Source organism: Ochlerotatus camptorhynchus, unplaced genomic scaffold, assembly GCF_037179485.1.
Source record: "Ochlerotatus camptorhynchus isolate MF236.1 unplaced genomic scaffold, CSIRO-AGI_Acam_v1.1 ptg000014l, whole genome shotgun sequence".
NCBI lineage: Eukaryota > Metazoa > Arthropoda > Insecta > Diptera > Culicidae > Ochlerotatus > Ochlerotatus camptorhynchus.
Genome location: NW_027040506.1, coordinates 700,971 through 720,431, shown reverse-complemented (window position 1 = coordinate 720,431; position 19,461 = coordinate 700,971). Strand labels below are relative to the sequence as shown.

The 19,461-nt window shown below is 38.1% G+C and overlaps 1 protein-coding gene across 1 annotated transcript in view; it reads left to right on the top strand.

Moving 5' to 3' along the window:
* The first annotated feature begins 1,493 nt into the window (after positions 1 to 1,493).
* The window catches only part of Su(H) (recombining binding protein suppressor of hairless), a 53,951-nt gene continuing 35,983 nt past the window's right edge, over positions 1,494 to 19,461 (top strand). The window contains exons 1-2 of the mRNA XM_065222271.1: positions 1,494 to 2,003; positions 11,797 to 12,760. Of these exons, the coding sequence (XP_065078343.1) occupies positions 12,500 to 12,760 (261 nt within the window). The 5' untranslated portion in view covers positions 1,494 to 2,003; positions 11,797 to 12,499. The remainder of the gene's footprint in view (positions 2,004 to 11,796; positions 12,761 to 19,461) is intronic.

Here is a 19,461-nt window from a genome sequence, read left to right as displayed (position 1 = left end):
TAAGAATTTAATTTAAATTGTCCTCCCTTTATGTTTGGAATTATACTCAGAATATGATCTATTTGATGTTTTTTTTTCTCGGAATTCCCTTGAATTTCTTTTCTAGTATTCGTTTGAAATTATCATCACAACATCCTTTAAATTCAGCTTAAAATTCTCTTTTAATAATTCTTAATACCTGGTATCCTCCTCAAGATTCAAATAAAAGTCGCTTCAAAATCACTTAGGAATTCAATTCAGAACTTCCCAGAATTATTCATCTTAGAATTGCTTATCTTAGAATCATATATAATTTTTTTATAATTCTGGTCAAAGCTCCATTAAAAAATGTTCCAGGATTTTTAAGGAATCCTCTCTAGCATTTTCTTTGAATTAACAATTGACCACTTTGTCAAGCAGTTTTAGAGTGACAAGAATGCGATTTCACAAAACTGGACCAACTAATTTTTATTTTTCTATGAAACGCACAAATGTTGGCTACTTTTCTCGTGGTTCTAGAAGAAAAAATCTCAAAAAATGTTTATTTTCAAAGATCGAGTGGTAGAAAACGTCATTTTAACCGCTCGAATGAAGTTGGGTAGTTCTCTTTAAATTCACCCCAAATTTCATTAGGTTTTTTTTCCGGCAGAATTTTTTATAAAAATCTAAAATTTTTTAGATCCTTGAAATTTCTTTCAAATTCTAAAGACTTGGCTGAAATATGGGCTCTTTATTTTGTTTTCAAGATCCTACATTTTGAGTTTTTCTCAATCCCAATCGAAAAAAAAAAAACATTTTTTTTTTCTTAATCTAGAATCACGAAGATTTTTTTATATTTCATAAATCTCGGAAATATGTCATAGTCTATAAACAAATATCGAAACCAATCGTGGAAATATTCTTAAATCCCAAATTTATTGAACACTTCCGTTTCTGGTTGAATTTGAGCAACCGGGAAAACCGGGGGAAACAAATTTGAAAATGAAAATGAAATGAAAGCTCAATAGTGTTCGGTCTAGCGATGCTCGAATAATTTTCATAATTTTATTAGAAAATCCATCGTTACTTTAAAGGGATAGAGGGTCCATCACTGGAAAAGAAGCTAATAACTTTTACTCGGGTCCCAGCACTGTCAAAACAATCCCGCACTCCAGCTCCGCAAATACGGCAACAGCGCATGGGAACCGATACAGGTGTTCATTCGCTATTCATTTCATTCTCGCACCAACACACACCATTCATAAACACACGACCCTCTCTTTTACAACACGCACTCAACTCACTAGCTCTGCTTTTACAACCAGCTCCGTTTCTTGTGTTGATGTTGATTCTGGTGAGCAGACTGTCGTTCAGCGGCCAAGAGCGGTATTCTATGCTGCAAACGACGCATAGCACAGTAAAAAACCTTCTCTGTGTACGTGAGAGAGAATCTACTGCGTGATTACGGGCGGATCAGAGCATAAACCCAGAGAATTTTTGTTTGCTTACACGACTTCAAACCAAGGCAACCGTCGCCGCTCCGTTCATACGTTATCGTGAATGCGTTGAGTGTAGTCGCGCGTACGACGGGTTTTGCGGGTTTCGGCTCTCACAAAACTGTTTTTCTTCTCAATGAAGTGAAAATAATCCAGTGAAAACTTGAACGGTGGTGGACGATAAAAACTTTGCTGACTCGGTGGTTTTTGAGGTGCAATTTTGAGAACTGAGTATTGAAACCTTTAGAACTGTATTCCAAATTAGCAGTGAATTGAATTTGATTGGCAAAGTAGCAAAGCGTTGAAGCAGGGCAAAATTGGATTCAAAAGTGAGGAATTTGTGCGTGTAAACACTAATAGCCGGGGAAGCATAGCTTGTGTAGTCGTCGTTCAGTGGTGGTTTGATTGAAGCATTCCCAGCAGGAAAAGGCAATCGCCTACGGACAGTAAAGAAAGTAAGGTTATGTTGCGTAGTGTTTTCTGTTTATTTTTTATTACAATCTGACACTTGAACGAACGCTGCTGCGCGTTGGATGACAGCGTTCATTGGTAAGTACACCCTATCCGTTGTATATGTGTGTTGAGTTATGGATGGGGTTTCGACGGGTGAGAGAGAGAGAGATATCCATCCAGCAGAGTTTACTGGATGAAGTATCCCGACGGTAGAGTGATGCCAGGTGTGGTAGGGAACTGTCTATTTAAAATTGGGAATTTGATTATTTAGCTTCTTACTTACAAATAATTTCTTATATACCTAGATCAATAGCGAATGATGTTTAATACGGACTTTATTTTTATAAATCATATGCTAAAAGTTGGTTGATGCATCGAACCTTAATCCCTTATTATGTTATCGTTAGTATATCGTCTTTGAGTTCGATGATGAGAATCGATCTTTGTTACTTAGGATCTAATCCATTGTTCGGTTTGAATTATGATGGTTTAAATAAAACTATTTTGAATTAATTATCAATATCGGTGCACTGTTCAACAATGCGAATCGATCATGTCTAGATTTCTACGGTCTCCCTAATAAAATTGCTATGGTTATTTTGATTAATGACGTGTTCATTGTATCATCCAAACCATTTTTGGGATATTTTTATTATTTGGGTTATCGTTCGTTTATGGTTATTTTGTATTAGAGCTATCTAACACTACTGGTTTTAAGACTTGTTATCATAGGTTTTTGTTCCTTTTTTATTTAGCGTCGGTCACTGTTCCGTAAAGTACCAAACACCGACGAGCGTGGTGACTCATAACAGACAATCAGCAAGAGCAATCGAAGGCCAGGGAGGCGATTTCTACACCTCGAACCTATCGAACCATGGGCTTGGTCCGGCAGCTTTACTTCCCTTCCGAAGTAAGACGTAACTTACTTAAATATGATGGGCACCCCCAGTATTGCAAAAGATCGACGTGAAAGATTTCCATCCTGGGCAGCTGCTTGCTTTTGCTTTAACCCACGTCAAATTCCTATCGACTTCCTTAATTACCTTGTTGGGTCTGCCTCTATTGCGATGTCCTGCCGGGCTCCAATCTAGGCGCTTGCTTGCTTGCGTGGAGTGTGGCCGACCCACTTCCGCTTACATTCTCGAATTTCAGTTGATATCGGCTTCCGATGACATTGAAGGTGGAGCTCATTATTCGAAATCCTGTTGTGAGGCCTCCAAGCAACGTTTGATGAATATTTACAGCTTCTGGGTGTTCTCCACTGATATGCACCATGTTTCGCTAGTGTGATCAGAGATTTTTCACCTCGGCTGGATTGAACCAAGCCAACTGGTGTGCGGAATCTGTCACGCATACCACTCAACCACCGGCGTCGTCAATTATAATAGGTTATCATGAAGTATTTCTCAGGAGCAAAAAATATTGACTGGTCAGTTAGTTGGGACTTCATAATTTCGACCTTACGACCAGAACAATGAAGGATATTTTTCCTCCGTATACTCATACAAATAGTCTATTAAACTAATTCATTTAAACACGATTTTATAAGGATTTTTTACTGGTTCTATTTGAAGGATGAATCAAATTGAAAACGGTTCATATCGGCAAAACATTTGACATCATTTTATTTCTAATCCTCATTTCAGCACACCTGGTGCAGCAAGATTTTTCCATCAGGTGCGAAGATTTGACCTTTCCAGATTTTGAAGACGTTGTTACGCACGTTTTTCTTAACTAGAATTAGAATTAACGATTTGTTATGCTCTAATAAAATTTACTCCTAGAATTGTGACAGCTCCACTATATTAAACTGATAAATTCAGTTTCAGCAAAATGTCTTTTTCGTTTTAACAGTAAAATTCCACTCTCCTCTTTAAATACTCCTGGAATTCGATCTGTAGCACCTTTTAGAGCTCTTGGGAATCTCACGACTGTCACTCTACAGTTTACGCATAAAAAAAAACTGTAGAACGCACAGAATATTAAGAACTGCAAACAATCCTGTAATTTCTGGAACTCTACCTTTTTTTCTTGTTGCTTTATGAGCGAGATTTTTAGCTCAACGGATAGTTCGTCTCGAGGAACTCTATCAATTCTTCTAATTTTTAAACGTTAAAATAATTTCATACTTCCCCAGAACTTCAGAACTGTAAGTATAGTGCTTTGGGAGCATGCAAACCTCCCAACAATGTTTCTTCTTCCAGGAACTTGGTGATTTCATCGATATAACCTATTATATCTACGGATATTAAAACTGTAGAACTTCTGAAACATTAAAATATACTGAAACCTCTGCAAATCTATCAAACGTATGAACTGTTTCAACAATGTCCGAATCCAACAACTCCCGGAAAGAAGGAACACAAAACAGAAATTTCGATACGTTTAATGTTTAAAAAATGACAACGACCACAAGAAAATTAACAATTGCATGAACTCTCAGAAATTGTGGAACTCCCACGAGGCTTATAAATCCTGAGAAATCGAAATTTTGGAACTCAGAAAATATTCAAAGAAGCGTAGAACATATCAAAAGGATCTTTTGAAGCTCCATCCACTCTTGAAACTCTTGGGACTCCACGGAATTTAGATTCTCTGAAAGATTTAAAAGAAAAACGTCAGTATCTTTAGGAAGCTTTCAATATCCGGCAACGCTTCGAAATCCTGTGAACTCCTGCAAGAACTAATGGATGCAACTCTCAGCTCTCCAGGATCTTCTCGATCTCTAGCAACCTTTAGAGCTCTTGGGAACTTTAAGAACTGTACGGCTGCCTACGGGGGCCTACCTTAGCTCAGTCATTAAAGGTGCAGCGACAAAGCTAGACCATGCTGAAGGTGGGTGGGTTCGATTCCCGGTCCGGTCTAGGAATTTTTCGGGTTGGGAAATTTCTCGACTTCTCTGGGCTCAGAGTATTATTGTACTTGTCACACAATTATACTAATGCAAAAATGGTACAGGCATCTAGACCACTTAGTTGAATGCACGCAATAAGCTTATATGCGATAAGCAATAAGCTTGAAATGCGAAGAAGAAGAAGAAGAAGAAGAAGAAGAAGAAGAAAGCCAGAGCTGAAGAACTCCCGGAGTATCAAGAACTCCTTTAACTCGAACTAAAACTAATTCTGATGATTTTGAGAAATTACAATACCCTACATTCGAAATTTCCACGGCTATATTTTCCATAGAATTCATGAATCATTAAGAAACTCAATACATAAAAAAATGATTCGCTAACTTACGACCTAAAAGCTTCAAATTTTGCAATAATGAGAGCTGTAAGATGATAGATTCAATGTTCCAAATCAATAAAATGATTAAATCATGCATGACTTAAAATTTTCAAGATGCTTCTGAAAATATATAAAGAAATATAAAATCATAATCATAAATCATAACATATTTATACTGCAACTAACAAAAGACGTCACTTGTCCCAAGAAACATTGCAAGTTTTATCGAGGTTTAAAAGCATTCTACAAGTCTAAATCATGGTCTACAGAACCCTCAAAAAAACAAAATTGTTACTTGGGGTCTGTACATGTCTTTTGTCAGCCATGCACAAATCACAGACAAACATACGTAATTTTTCATGAAAACATTGTATCTCAAAACGTAGGACCTCAGTAACGACATCTCTCGGGTTTCTCTCGGAAAACAAGCTTGCTCGCTAACTCGCAAACAATATTGCATAAAAGTTCTATAGAATGCATAGAAACGTCAAAGGGATCCGATGCCAGCGCTGCGGCGAGTAGTCCGCGGAACTGATACTATTCAAATCAACCGTTAAATGCGTGAACAAAGGTACACAATGAAGTGTTACGTCTGTTTGTCTGTGGACAAATATTTTTAGACCAACATTTAAAATAGGTGAAACAGCCATACGTAAACAATGGCTTTATTCTATATTAAAACATACCCACTCAAATTTACAGTAGAGTAAAGTGGGGCAAGAATATGCAGACAGAAAAAATAAGCACTGGACCTAAAGACAGGTAAACGAAATGATTATGAGTAGGATTGAAACCTCTACTGAATGCATGTTTACTAGAAAAATATTGCATATTTTGTATTATCCACCTAAAAGATATCACTAGAAATATGATTTTTTTTTCAATTTGTGCATTTTTAAATAAAATTACATTTTTTTTGGCTGCGGTATTATGATATCATGGATGAAGATTATAATTTAAGTATTCCAGTATTATGATTGGTCTATCTGATAGGTATTTTCTGGTATGTATCCGCAGACAATGCAGGAAAGACGTAATGTATGGGAGATCCTTTTCATTATTGTGGTCAAATCGTTTCGATTTAAAAAAATGTTGGTAGAACCTGTTTTTAGTCTTTAATTAGCATGCTTTGTTAGTGCAATAATATTACCGAATATTAATTACATAAGATTTGTACGATTTCATGCTAATTTCCACCGCTAAAATACTACCAGCTTTCAGCACTTGAACAAAGAAAACAGATGACGAACTAAGGTTCAATTTTGATTTGTTATTGATTTATAAATCATTCATTCAATGAAAACAGACATTTGTGAAACAATTAATAAAATGCGCACTCTTGCTCCACCAGTGATGCAAAAGAACGCAACTTGAAACTATTTACTTAATCAGCAATTTAAGAAAAAAATCATGATTACTCAATAGCTATCCATAAGTGCGTACTCTTGCCCCATTTCACTCTACCATCAGGCAGAGGAAATGTGTTCTATCAAATGCTGGCACTCGAAAAAAAAAGCATTTAAAGCAACAACAGCTTTGGTTATACCGTCTATATCTCACGGTGGATAGATTTCAAAAGTAGGTTACGAAGATTCAAAATATCTACTCTGCAAAAATTGTCTTCCCAATGTTTTAAATGAGTTCATACTGAAGACATTATTTGTTAATAACTGTACCAAAATGTGAATATTAAAAATCAGGTTAATTCTTTGGGGGTGCATAGCACTTCTTGCATCCCCATTTCCGACGCAAATGGCAGCACATAGTTGCGGAAAATTTGACAGGTATAGACTGTTCCAGAATGTATAAGCACACTTTCAAAATAACAAAAAAGTCATGTTTTTTAAGTTTTAATAATTTTATTTGGCAAATCATATTTGTATTTGTATTTCAAATGATATTTTACTCTCGTTTAATCAACATATTTAGTCATAGCCAAGACTCCTAACTTTTCCTCGAACATGACCCATAAGCTTCTGCACAGTGGTACTTCCCACCATTTTGACCACTTTTGGTCAATCTTTTTTGAATTTTTGGATGTCGTCTGCTGGTTTTATTAATTTTCGAAGCTTTGCTTTGCCCAAAAAGTCTCGATTGGCCGTGCCTCCGGGCAGTTCGGCGGATTCATGTCTTTCGGCACGAAACATACATTTTGGCTTTTGTACCATTCTAAAGTGTCCTTTGCGTAATGACATGACGCCAAATCAGGCCAAAATACTACTTGACCTTCGTGTTGCCTGATCATCGGCAACAATCGCTTCTGGAGACATTCCTTAACGTATTTCTGAGTGTTCATCGTCTCCGTTGTGATGTACGGACTAGATGTTTTACTACACTCGCATATTGCCTGCCAAACCATAACCTTCTTGCCGAATTTTTCGGTAAATATTGCCTTCTCCGTTTCGGGGATGTCCTTGCCTTCGCTTACAGTATAGAATTGTGGTCCGGGAAGCGTTTTGTAATCTAGTTTCACGTACGTTTCCTCGTCCATTATTATACACCCAGAATTTCGACACAATAACGAATCGTAGAATTTGCGGGCCCGTGGTTTCACGGACGCGGCCTGTTTTGGGTTCCTTTTGGGTTTTTTCTGCTTCCGGTATGTTTTTAGCCCAAGTCTTTCTTTGGCACGCATGACGTCACTCGACGAGGTCCCTAGTTTTTTTTCGCAACATCCCGAACGGAAGTCGCTGGTTTTCGTTTGTGGGCATCCCTGATCTTTTTATCGATATCCGGACTTACAGGATTTCCGGCCACTCTTCGGCGCATCTTCAAACGTACACTGTTCTCTATATTTTTAATCGCACCCTCTTCTTTGGCCAATTTTCTCAAGGAGAGTCCGCTCACAGTGCACCATTTGTGCACGATACTTTTTCGTTGTTCCGGAGTAAGACCACGCATTTTGACAGGAAACACAAAACTGAGCACTTTTTTGATGCTATGTCATTCAGAAATGAGCAAACAAAAGGACGCAACCAAAACATGTTGAAATATTTCATTATATTCAAAGTGACCGTTAAAATAAGGTGTGCTTATACTTTCTGGAACAGTCATTAGTTAATAGATTAAGCACTCACTTGGCCGCAACGTATAAATCCGGATACATTGTTCGTCGCTCTTAATAGTAATTTTCAAACTCAATTTTACACGATGAGGCCAGTCTTTTTATTGTTTTGTGTCTGACTGACTGTAAATATCATAAGTTGGTAAACGTTATCGACAATTTATCAATGTAAGGATGTCTACTACATGGGAAATTCAGAAAATCCGGGAATCTTCAGGAAATGTTATTTTTCCTGAAAAAAATGGAATTATCAGGCAAGTGAGCCAGTTATGGCACTTATGACTCCAGTTTTTAGCCCTAGGGTCGAACTAAAATTTTAAATAAATTTTCATGGCTGTATACACTAAGATTTTGTTTCCGTGTTCGGTAAATTTTACCGAAATCAGAACAGCTGAACGTTCGGTAAAACTTTAACCTTCATTTTAAAGGCTATTGAATTTGAAAATAATATCAAAACATGTTCAACTTTGTTTAAATGATCAAATCTTGTCATTTTAGTGGAGATTTAGTTTCAAAGTAGCTGAAAAGCAATTGAATTGCATTGCATAAATTTTACCGAAAAGTTCAGCTGTTCAGATTTCGGTAAAAATTACCGAGGTTGGCGATAATTTCTAAGTGTGATTTATAAGAATAAAATATAAAATTTAGATAAAGCCAATTAAGGACTAATTGTTAAAAAAAACTTGTTCACTTATCCCACTCAGGATTTTTTTTCATCTTATTTAATTTTTAAAGCTCCTGGACTTAGATGAATAATTTTGATGAGAATTTATGAGGAACTCGTGGGATAATTTAAAGGGAATTTGGAGAAGAATGCCGTGGGAGGTCTGGAAAGAACAGTGAGGAAAACTTCAAATTTAATCTGAGGATTGCATTCAAGGTAGGTCTGACTAAATTCAGAATTCAGGTGAAACCTAAGGATAATTCCAAGGGAATCCTCAATAGGATTTGAAGGATGAAATGGGGTTAATTTCTAAGAAATTGTAAGGATAATTTCATAATTCAAAGGAGAATTCCAAAGGAGATTTGAGTCTCATCAAGAAATGTATTCCAAGGAAGATTATGATTAAATGTGAGGAGAATTCCAGGAGAACTCAAAGAGAGTTCTGACTAGATTTCCAAACTATTCCTGAATTCTATTTCTTGAATACCATGTGAATTCTAAAAGAACATCAAGGTAGTTGTAAGTAGAGTACCATGGGAAGGAGGAGAATTCGTAGGGATCTTGACAATAAGTTAATAAAAATTCCGAGGAAGTACTCCAAAGAAATTCTGATCAAAGTTTCGAGGAAATTCTGATCAAAATTCCAAGGGAATTGAATTTCGAGGAGAGTTTTAACGGAATGAATGAGGAAATTTTGAAGTCAATACTTAGGAGAGTTCGTGCGGAATTTCGAGGTGTATTTCAAGGTTATTGCAGAGATAATATTAAGAAAATTCAGTGGAGAGTGTTTCAAGGCATTTTGTGGATCATTTCATGGAATTTATGTGTCCACTCTAATTGTATTCTGAGCTGAATTCAGAGGGGATTCCTAGGATAATTCCAGGTGAATTTGGATTTAGAGAATTTTCAGGGGAATTTCTACGCAATACTGCGAAAATTATTAAGAATTTTAAGAAAATTTCAGAGTGAATTCAAAGAGTGATCCACAGAGAATTTCTAGAGAATTGAATAACAACTTATATGAGAATACCAGAGATAATATTTTAATATTAGTTCTGAGTAAATGATTATTCTACGAAAATTCTTTAAAGCAATCCTGTGAAGAGTAGGGTATCAAAATGATTTTTTGAGATCCTGGACCCAGTTAAACAGTTGAACAGGATTCGGAAAAAAATCTGATAATTCGACATGCGTACTTTTTTTAGATCATATGCTTGGTCAAATTTTCATGATTCATGATTTTTATTTGTCTCATAGACCTAGATTACTCTTCCTATCAAATATTACCAGTTCATTCGAGGTTTTGCACTCCTTTATTTCGAAACCTCTCTAAGGTATGGTTCCATATCCTTGTAGTTAATGTAAAACTTTGCCATAACAAATGAGTAGCATATGAAAAAAACATAATGCATTAGTAGATTTTTATTAGTTTGACTAAATGTTTAGTATTACTTCTGCGTGAAGTCAACGGTTTACATAGTTGAAGATGCTATTTCGAATAACATACTGAAGTGGTAATTTTTATACGATAGATAATTCTATACTTTCATCTCCTCATCTATCGTATACAATTATCACTTCAGTATGTTATTCGAAATAGCATCTTCAACTAAGATTTTTATTGTTTTTGTTGAATTATAATTCAGAGGTTGAACGCATTTGTTTTGAAAATTAAAGCATATATATATCTAATTCAATCTAATCTAACACCAACACAGTCAGTTCTTGATAGCATCCTGGAAAATGATACATTTACCAACATACTTTTTTTTCTGCTATTTGATTTTTCTATGTTTTAGCGGGATTTTTAGCCGTTGGCTAGTTAATCACGGAATCTATTTGATATATCCGGAGTAAATTGTGATTAGGTCGAAACTAGCAAAATGTAAACAAACGGAGATTGTACAGCAATCATTTGGAGCAGGCAAAGATCTACTAGCAAAGATCTACTAGCAAATACTCACAAACAATTTTTTAATGTTCCACTATCGAAAAATCCGTGCAAAGCGAAAGGCGAAACAAAATTTATTTCTAAACAAGCTTAAAAATGGGTTACGCTCTTTCCTTTGTTTACGATAGTACAGGGCGCAATTTTGAAACGTTGCGGAAATCAATGTTGTAAACACGACGAAAAGGGAAGGGCGACACTTTTAAGGAAACCAAAACAAGGCGCATAGTATTGAGTGAATTGTTGTTGGCATACATGTTCGGGGCGATTTAATGAGGGCGTATTATTGACGTTCCGCATTTACGGGTGAAATTATAAAAATGACGAGTTTTCAAGAGAAAATGAATAAAAGAGGATTTTAAACTAAACACAAATAAAAATGGATCAATTTTACAACCATACATTTAATTCAATTGGAAAAATATATTGCTTAACCTTCAATTAAAAATTAAATTAATACGTGCAAACTTGCTCGGTTTTTCTCAATTTGTTTACTTTTAGCTAGATTCGCCCTAATCACAATTTGCTCCGGGTATTGCGAATTTTGCACCCATTTAGACTTCTATAAAAAATAATTGCGGTATTTAAGGGACGAGATGATTCGGGGGTATGTTTTGAACGCTAATTGTTATACCATATATTAGAAATAGACGTTCCATCAAAATCTCTTCTCGTTAGTAAAGACTTAAAAAAAAGTAGGTAACAGAAATTCAATCTTACATTCTGTCATAAGAACAAACTCAATTCTTTTATAAACCGTATGGATGTTTTATTATAAAAATGTAAGGCAAAAATGTATAAGAGCATTGAGAGTGACCTAGTCGATCCCAATTAAACACTCAACATTAGGTTTGTCGTTTCCGAAATCAACCATGGCACCTGGCATCACTTCCTACCACCCGACCAGACATATTTGGAGAGAATGAACTTTTTCCTTCATTCAACAAAACCGTATGTTTTTTTTCCTTCTTGTTTCTCTGCAGGTTTTGACAAACAGCATCGATTTTCATTGTGTGTGCTCTGGTTCTCTGCGCAACAGAAGCTGTGTGGAGTGTGTTGTAAGCTTTGTCCCCTGTATATTGAAAAAAAGAAGCAAAAGGACCCCGTCATCTACAGACATTCGATGAGGTGAAGAAAACTGTATTTGCAACGAAACCCAATAGACCGATCGATAGTGTGTGAACTGATCTCGCGAATCGCGAATAGTGCGTACGTTTGTTTTATGAATGAATAAGCTAGGAATCGATCATTGCTTAAGGCTTCGCCAAGTGCTAGAAATGGTGTTCGTAAAAGTAGTAGGAAGAAAATGCGATTGCTGCTGCTGGTAGCCAGAAGCCATGATCCGGATTTCGTCCGTCTCATCGTGTCGGGTGTACTTTAAGTAGTGAGTGAGAAAAGAAGGCAAAAGATGAATGAATGAGCAAAAATGTCAAAAGTGCTATTGCCTGCTGCTGATGATGGAATTGTTGCAGAAGAAATTCCAGTGAAATAGTTTCCCATTGCTAGTAAGCCATTCGTTTGGTCCCACGGATTGCTAGAGTAGCTAGTGGTTTGACGAAGTTTGAGTTAGCTTGGATTAGCGGCCTTGATTTGTCTCCCTTGCCCTCCATTTGTCAGGATAAAAAAAAAACTAGTTCAGCCACACAAACCCAATCACACATACACAAGCGCATTCCATCTACCACCATGCCACATCAGTACGGAATTCCGGGCTACGGGCAGCAGACGCCACCGAGTCCACCTACGCACCACGGAGGTGCTCTCATTCCACGGCTCGGTGGCGGAGCTGTGATTCCGGTTTCGGCCAACACGAACGCTGGAAGTATGGTACCATCCGGTACTCCCATCTTCCGGGGACCCATCGAAGAGCGGCGGCTTACGCGGGATGCGATGGAGAAGTACTTGCGGGATCGCAATAACATGGTCATTGTGATACTGCATGCAAAGGTAATTATTTATTCATCTTTCAATCATCATCATCATCATCAGCGGCAGCCTCACTGGCAGCGAATATCATTTTGGGGTGCTGCGCGGTGTCGCGTTGCTGAGGTGAAATGTGTCTTCCTGTTACCTGACTCTAATAACAGTACACTTGTATCGCTACAGTGGTGCTATCGTTCGCGCATTATCTTCGTATACAATTGTTGTAGTTGGCCTAACCGGGGTCAGGGGGCTCATCCGACTCGGCAGAAAAGGAAGATTAATTTTTAATGACTTTTTTTTCTCGCAGTTATAGTGGCAACGGTTGGTTATTGGAGCCGGTTAATTACTGCTGATGATTGTGTGTTTCTACAAATTCATGTTTAAAAATGTGCTCAAATTATTATGGCAATTTTATACACATTTTTTTGTTTGTTTTATCAACAAACATAGAGTATGACTCTTGAAGTTGCACATAATCGCATAGATTCACAATTTCTCGTCCAACTCATTTTATATTTGATATCGGTCTCGGAAGTCCATACTTAAAAAACTCTTCTTAATTTTAGAAACTGTTCAAGAGTTACAGTTATAGTTATAGTGAATCAAACACAAAAGTTAGTGGATTTGTTGAAAATGAAATCAGAAATAAATTATACTATAATTTCTGATCATTCAATGACAAATTAACAACACATGAAATACATTAAAACATATACGTTTATAACGTATAGCTTTCTAAGCAATGCAGGGTGACCAAAGATCCGGAGTATAAGGATATTTCTTAGTTCTATTTTCACAATCTATTCACAAGGCTTATGAGAATGAAAGTTAAGGATTCATTGATAAGGCATCATTTTTGTTAATTTACTTAACATATGTCATCTTATTTATCTCTAATTTTGGTTTTTCTTTTTCTTTTTGCATTATCAGTGAATCTGGACGCAGAATTTACTTTATAGCAGTGCCCCTTAGTGGTTGGTTCTGGAATGTTTTGACAGTAGTTTGTTTTGAAAAAGTTGCAGTGCTGAAAGTTTCATCACGATTCTTCTTTTTCTTCTAAGTTATGCCATATAGAAGACGAAAGAAGAAAATGTTTCGGTTTCAATCAGGCTAAGGCCTTGTTGTCCTCTGCTGTCCGAAGAAGTCGTCTCCACTCTACTCGATCCATGGCCACAGTTCGCCAGCCTCGTAGTCTGCGAAGGGTCCGCAGGTCACCTTCTACTTGGTCGATCCACCTTGCCCGCTGCGCGCCTCTTCTTCTTGTTCCTGTTGGGTCGCTTTCTAGAACCATTTTCACTGGGTCGTCGTGCGGCATTCTTACGACGTGCCCAGCCCACCGTAGTCGCCCAATTTTTGCAATGTTGACGATGGATGGTTCTCCCAGCAGCTGGTGCAATTCGTGGTTCATTCGCCTCCTCCACGTTCCGTCATCCATCTGCACTCCACCGTAGATGGTACGCAACACCTTCCGTTCGAAAACACCAAGGGCGCGTTGGTCCTCCACGAGCATAGTCCAGGTCTCGTGGCCGTAAAGGACCACCGGTCTAATCAGCGTCTTGTAGACAGTCAACTTCGTGCGACGGCGAATTTTATTCGACCGGAGCGTCCTCCGGAGTCCAAAGTAGGCACGATTCCCTGCCATAATGCGCCTTTGAATTTCTCTGCTGGTATCATTTTCGGCGGTCACCAGTGAGCCCAAATACACGAACTCATCGACCACCTCGATTTCGTCACCGTCAATCTGAACTCGGGGTGGGAGGCTAACATTGTCTTCCCTAGAACCTCTTGCTTTCATGTATTTTGTCTTTGATGCGTTGATGGTAAGTCCAATCCGTCTAGCTTCAGCTTTCAGTCTGATGTACGTTTCCGCCATCATCTCAAAGTTCCGTGCCATGATGTCAATGTCATCGGCGAAACCAAGGAGCTGGATGGACTTCCTGAATATCGTGCCACTCGTGTCTATCCCAGCTCTTCTGATCACACCTTCTAACGCGATGTTGGACAGCAGACACGAAAGTCCATCACCCTGCCGTAACCCCCTTCGAGATTCAAAGGGACTCGAGAGTGTCCCCGATACTCGAACAACGCACATCACTCGATCCATCGTCGCCTTGACCAATCGCATCAGTTTATCCGGAAATCCGTACTCGTGCATAATCTGCCATAGCTGATCTCGATCGATTGTGTCGTATGCGGATTTGAAATCGATGAACAAATGATGTGTGGGCACGTTGTATTCGCGGCATTTCTTTTTTTTTTATATATCTTTATTAAGGAGACTTTCAGCACCGCGGCATTTCTGCAGAACCTGCCGAATCGCGAAAATTTGGTCCGTGGTAGCGCGGGCACCCATGAATCCCGCCTGGTATTGCCCCACGAACTCTTTTGCATATGGTGACAGACGGCGGCATAGAATTTGGGAGAGTACCTTGTAGGCGGCGCTCAGCAGTGTGATCGCGCGGTAGTTGCAGCAATCCAACTTGTCGCCCTTTTTGTAGATTGGGCATACGACACCTTCCATCCACTCCTCCGGTAATATCTCCTCCTCCCAAATCTTGGCAATTACCCAGTGCAGTGCTCTAGCCAGTGCTTCACCACCGTATTTCAATAGCTCACTTGGTAGTTGATCTACACCAGTTGCTTTGTTGTTCTTCAGCCGACCGATCTCCTGCTCAACTTCTTGAAGATCAGGGGCCGGTAGCCTGTCGTCTTCTGCGCGTGCTCCAAGGTCTGTTGCCGTGCCACCTTCGTTTTCTGCTGCTTCACCGTTGAGGTGCTCGTCATAGTACTGCTTCCACCTCTCAATCACCTCACACTCGTTCGTGAGAAGGTTACCGTCCAAGTCCTTGCACATATCGGCTTGCGGCACGTAGCCTTTGCGCGAACTATTTAGCTTCTCGTAGAACTTCCGTGTGTCGTTTACGCGGTACAGATTTTCCATCGCCTCGCGATCTCGGTCTTCCTGCTGACGCTTCTTCCTTCCGAAAACCGAGTTTTGTCTGTTCCGCGCTTGTCTGTATCGCTCCACATTCAATCTCGTGCGGTGTTGCAGCATTCTCGCCCGTGCTGCATTCTTCTCCTCTACTAACAGTTTGCATTCGCCGTCAAACCAGTCATTTCTTCGGTCCGAGATTGCAGTACTACCTATGGCTGAACGGATGTCCCTCCAGCCATCTTCAAAAGAAGCTGCGCCAAGCTGCTCTTCCGTGGGTAGTGCAACTTCCAGCTGCTGCGCGTAGTCCTGGGCAACTCCGGTGTCCCGTAGTTGCTCAATGTTGGGTCGTGGCGTTCGACTTCGACGTGTGTTATGCACCGTCGAGAGTTTTGAGCGCATGCATACTGCAACTAGGTAGTGGTCCGAATCTATGTTCGCACTGCTGTACGTGCGGACATTGATAATGTCGGAGAAGAATTTCCCGTCGATTAGAACGTGATCGATTTGGTTTTCTGTGTGTTGGTCAGGTGATCTCCAGGTGGCTTTGTGGATATCCTTGCGAGGGAAAAAGGTACTTCGAACTACCATACCCCGGGAGGCTGCAAAGTTCACGCATCGTTGGCCGTTGTCGTTCGATACGGCATGCAGGCTGTTTGGCCCGATTGCCGGTCTATACATTGCCTCCCGTCCTACCTGAGCGTTCATGTCGCCGATGACGATTTTGACGTCCCGTTGCGAACAGCCGTCGTACACCTGCTCCAGCTGCGCATAGAACGCTTCTTTCTCGTCGTCGGGTCTCCCTTCGTGTGGGCAAGAAGAAAATGTATTCTGCCTAAATCACCGAAAAAGTATTTTTTTTTATCGTTTTTAGATCGTTGGAATGGACTAGATTTTCAGGATACACTTTGAAATATTTTTTGATTTTTTCCAAAGCAATTTGAGCAGGATTAATTCTAGAGATAACACCAATTTCAGAGAAAATATCCAAGAAATTTTTTGATGAACTCTAAGTCAATTGTGTGAGTGTGTCAAGTATTTTTTTAAAGTAGCTTTGTGGAAAATTCGCTGAGGATGAAACGATCCGTGAAAACTATAATGGGAATCGAAGGAGTTTTTAGGAAATTCCGAGGATAATTCAGGGTGTCCATCCAACCGGGAAAAACCTGGAATTCGGATTTACCGGGAAAAATGCGGGAAATCCCAAATTTCACCGGGAAAGATCATATATACTCATCCCAAGTAACGATTTTGATTTTATATTATACAAGACTATAATTTGGTCTTGAATAATCTTTTAAACCTTTAAACTTGTAATGTTACTTGGAATCAATCTATAAAGTTGAGCACATACATAATTATATTCTCATATTATTCGTTTCTCTCACTCGCAATCTTTTCGCGCCCGGATCAAGCGGTGATTTTGTCGTTGTTCCTACTAAGATAGCTAAATTTATAGAATTTCATATGGTGTCATTGGAATGCATATGGTGTCATTGCTTGAATTATTTTGCTACAGTGTTCCGAGTGAAGTAGTTCTAGTATAAAGGCTAAGCGATACATATCATGTTACGAAGCTACTTCAAGATAGAGATGCAGATTTATGCCGTCTCAAACTCCTTGCAAACTCCGATCGTGCTTGGCATGCAAATGTTCGATACCGGACATAGAGATAAATTAAACATTAATTTCTGCAATTTGTGCTAACTAGATACCAATATTAGGACATCTTTGTATACCGAGTTTAGTCTGTAATCTTTGTAATCAGAATGATGATGTAATGAATCCATACATCCATACTTCTCACCCCAAAATCATGAAATCAAATCTCACCCGGATAAAGCACGAATGATCCGAGAGTGTGAAAATTACTATATCTGAAAAAAATACTTTCCTTGAAATTTTGCTAAGCATTCTCAAATCAAATCAGGATTCCATGTAAAGATTCTTTTAAGATTATTTCAAAAATCATCATTGGAATTTCCTTGCATTTCTCTTCTCAATTCCAATCCCCAATTGATAATAACATATTTTGACCTTACTACATATTACATACTGTATTCTTTAGGGTCAACAGTTAAGCGAAATAATAATATCTAGATAGAGCTGGAATTAGGGCGAAACAGCTTTTGTAAACAATGACTTCTATCGATGATTTCTAGGAACTCAAGGCACGCCCACGCAGACCGACATATCCATCGGATAGGGGAAGTCTTTACCCACCTGATGAGGATGTTGGTTTGCGTGGGTGAGCCTTGAATTTCTAAGAATCATCGATAGAAGTCATTGTTTACAAAAGCTGTTAGGCCCTAATTCCAGCTCTATCTAGATATATGCTTCAAGTAATGATTTGGGTTTTATTATGCGATCAAACTTGTGATGGTACTTGGGGTATTTTACCGTATTTAACTGCTTCAATTAAACTGGGAAAACTAGGTTAGACAACTGGAAAAAAAACCGAAAAAAAACAAGTTTTTAAATTGAACTTGAAGTTTTTCCATTGTCTATGATCTCGAGATATCACAAATTTTCTGAGGTTTCGAAAAAATAAACTCTAGTCCCGATATCTCTTCGTCATCTTGAAAGTTTTCCAAGCTGTTGAAAAATGGTCTAGGAAACTTTCCAAGCGCTTGAGATTTTTTCAAAGACCTGAATTTCGATAAATCTTTGAAGGCCGGAAGCTTTAGTATCGGCAAACATCGAAAAATCATGTAGTAGAATCTTCTTTTTTTCAGAAGCTCTTTTCCAAGCCCATCAAATTGTATTTTCTACAAGTCTGGAATCAACAAATTTCCAATCCCAGATTTTAGATAAATTCTGAGTTTGAAATCATGAAATGTTTTCTATATTTTAGAAACATTAATTTTTTTCGGACTGTGAACGTACATTCTAACATATCGTTAATTATTCTACGCTTTCTAAATTTGTTTGAATTAAAGATCGCGAATTACTAATACCTCTCAAATGTATACCAGAATCTTACTATTTTTTTTGAAGATCGAGATTTTTCGACAAAATTTTCGTCGTTCCAGAATAATGATAATTATTGATACGATCCAGAACACTTGTCTAGGTTCCAGAGATATGAAAATTTATCTATGTTTGAAGTTTTACAGAAGTTTCTATATTCGAGATCTTTAAAATTGCTTGTTTTAAATTTGACAAATTTGTGCAAGACGTTAAACATTTTCTTCTGCGCCTCATTTTTTTTTCAATTTCAAGATTCCCTAATAAATTTCTATGTTCAATTTCACATCCCGAAATTCAACCAATTCGCGATCTGACTCTAAATTCAACTTATTCAACGGTTGGTTTCCAAAAAATTGTGGCAGAAAAATGAGTACTGTGTGAGGAAAAGGATGTTAGGAATTAACCTGTTGATTATCCAATTAATACTGATTATACGAAAACAAGTTTATAAGATGCTTCAACCATTTGTTTTATTTAAAAAAAAAGCTTGTAAAATGCTCATGGTGGTCTGGGAATTTGTAATATTTGTCAAAGCGGATCGCATTCAACGACAGATTAGATCCATATATTTAATAACTTTCCGATCAATAAATGTCACTATTGGTCACTTTTTTATTGTTTTAAAGTCACTATTTGGTCACCTTTTTTCGTTATTGTAGTCAATACTATTGTATAAAATACCCACTACCAGCCCTGCATATTGTAGAGGAATTATGCTGACAATATTTTATCATTATCTCCATAGGGTTATTATTGGACGTCTTTTTTGTTTAAGGTAGAGTTTTTTTTAACCGGGAAAAACCGGGAATTGAACGTCTTTTTT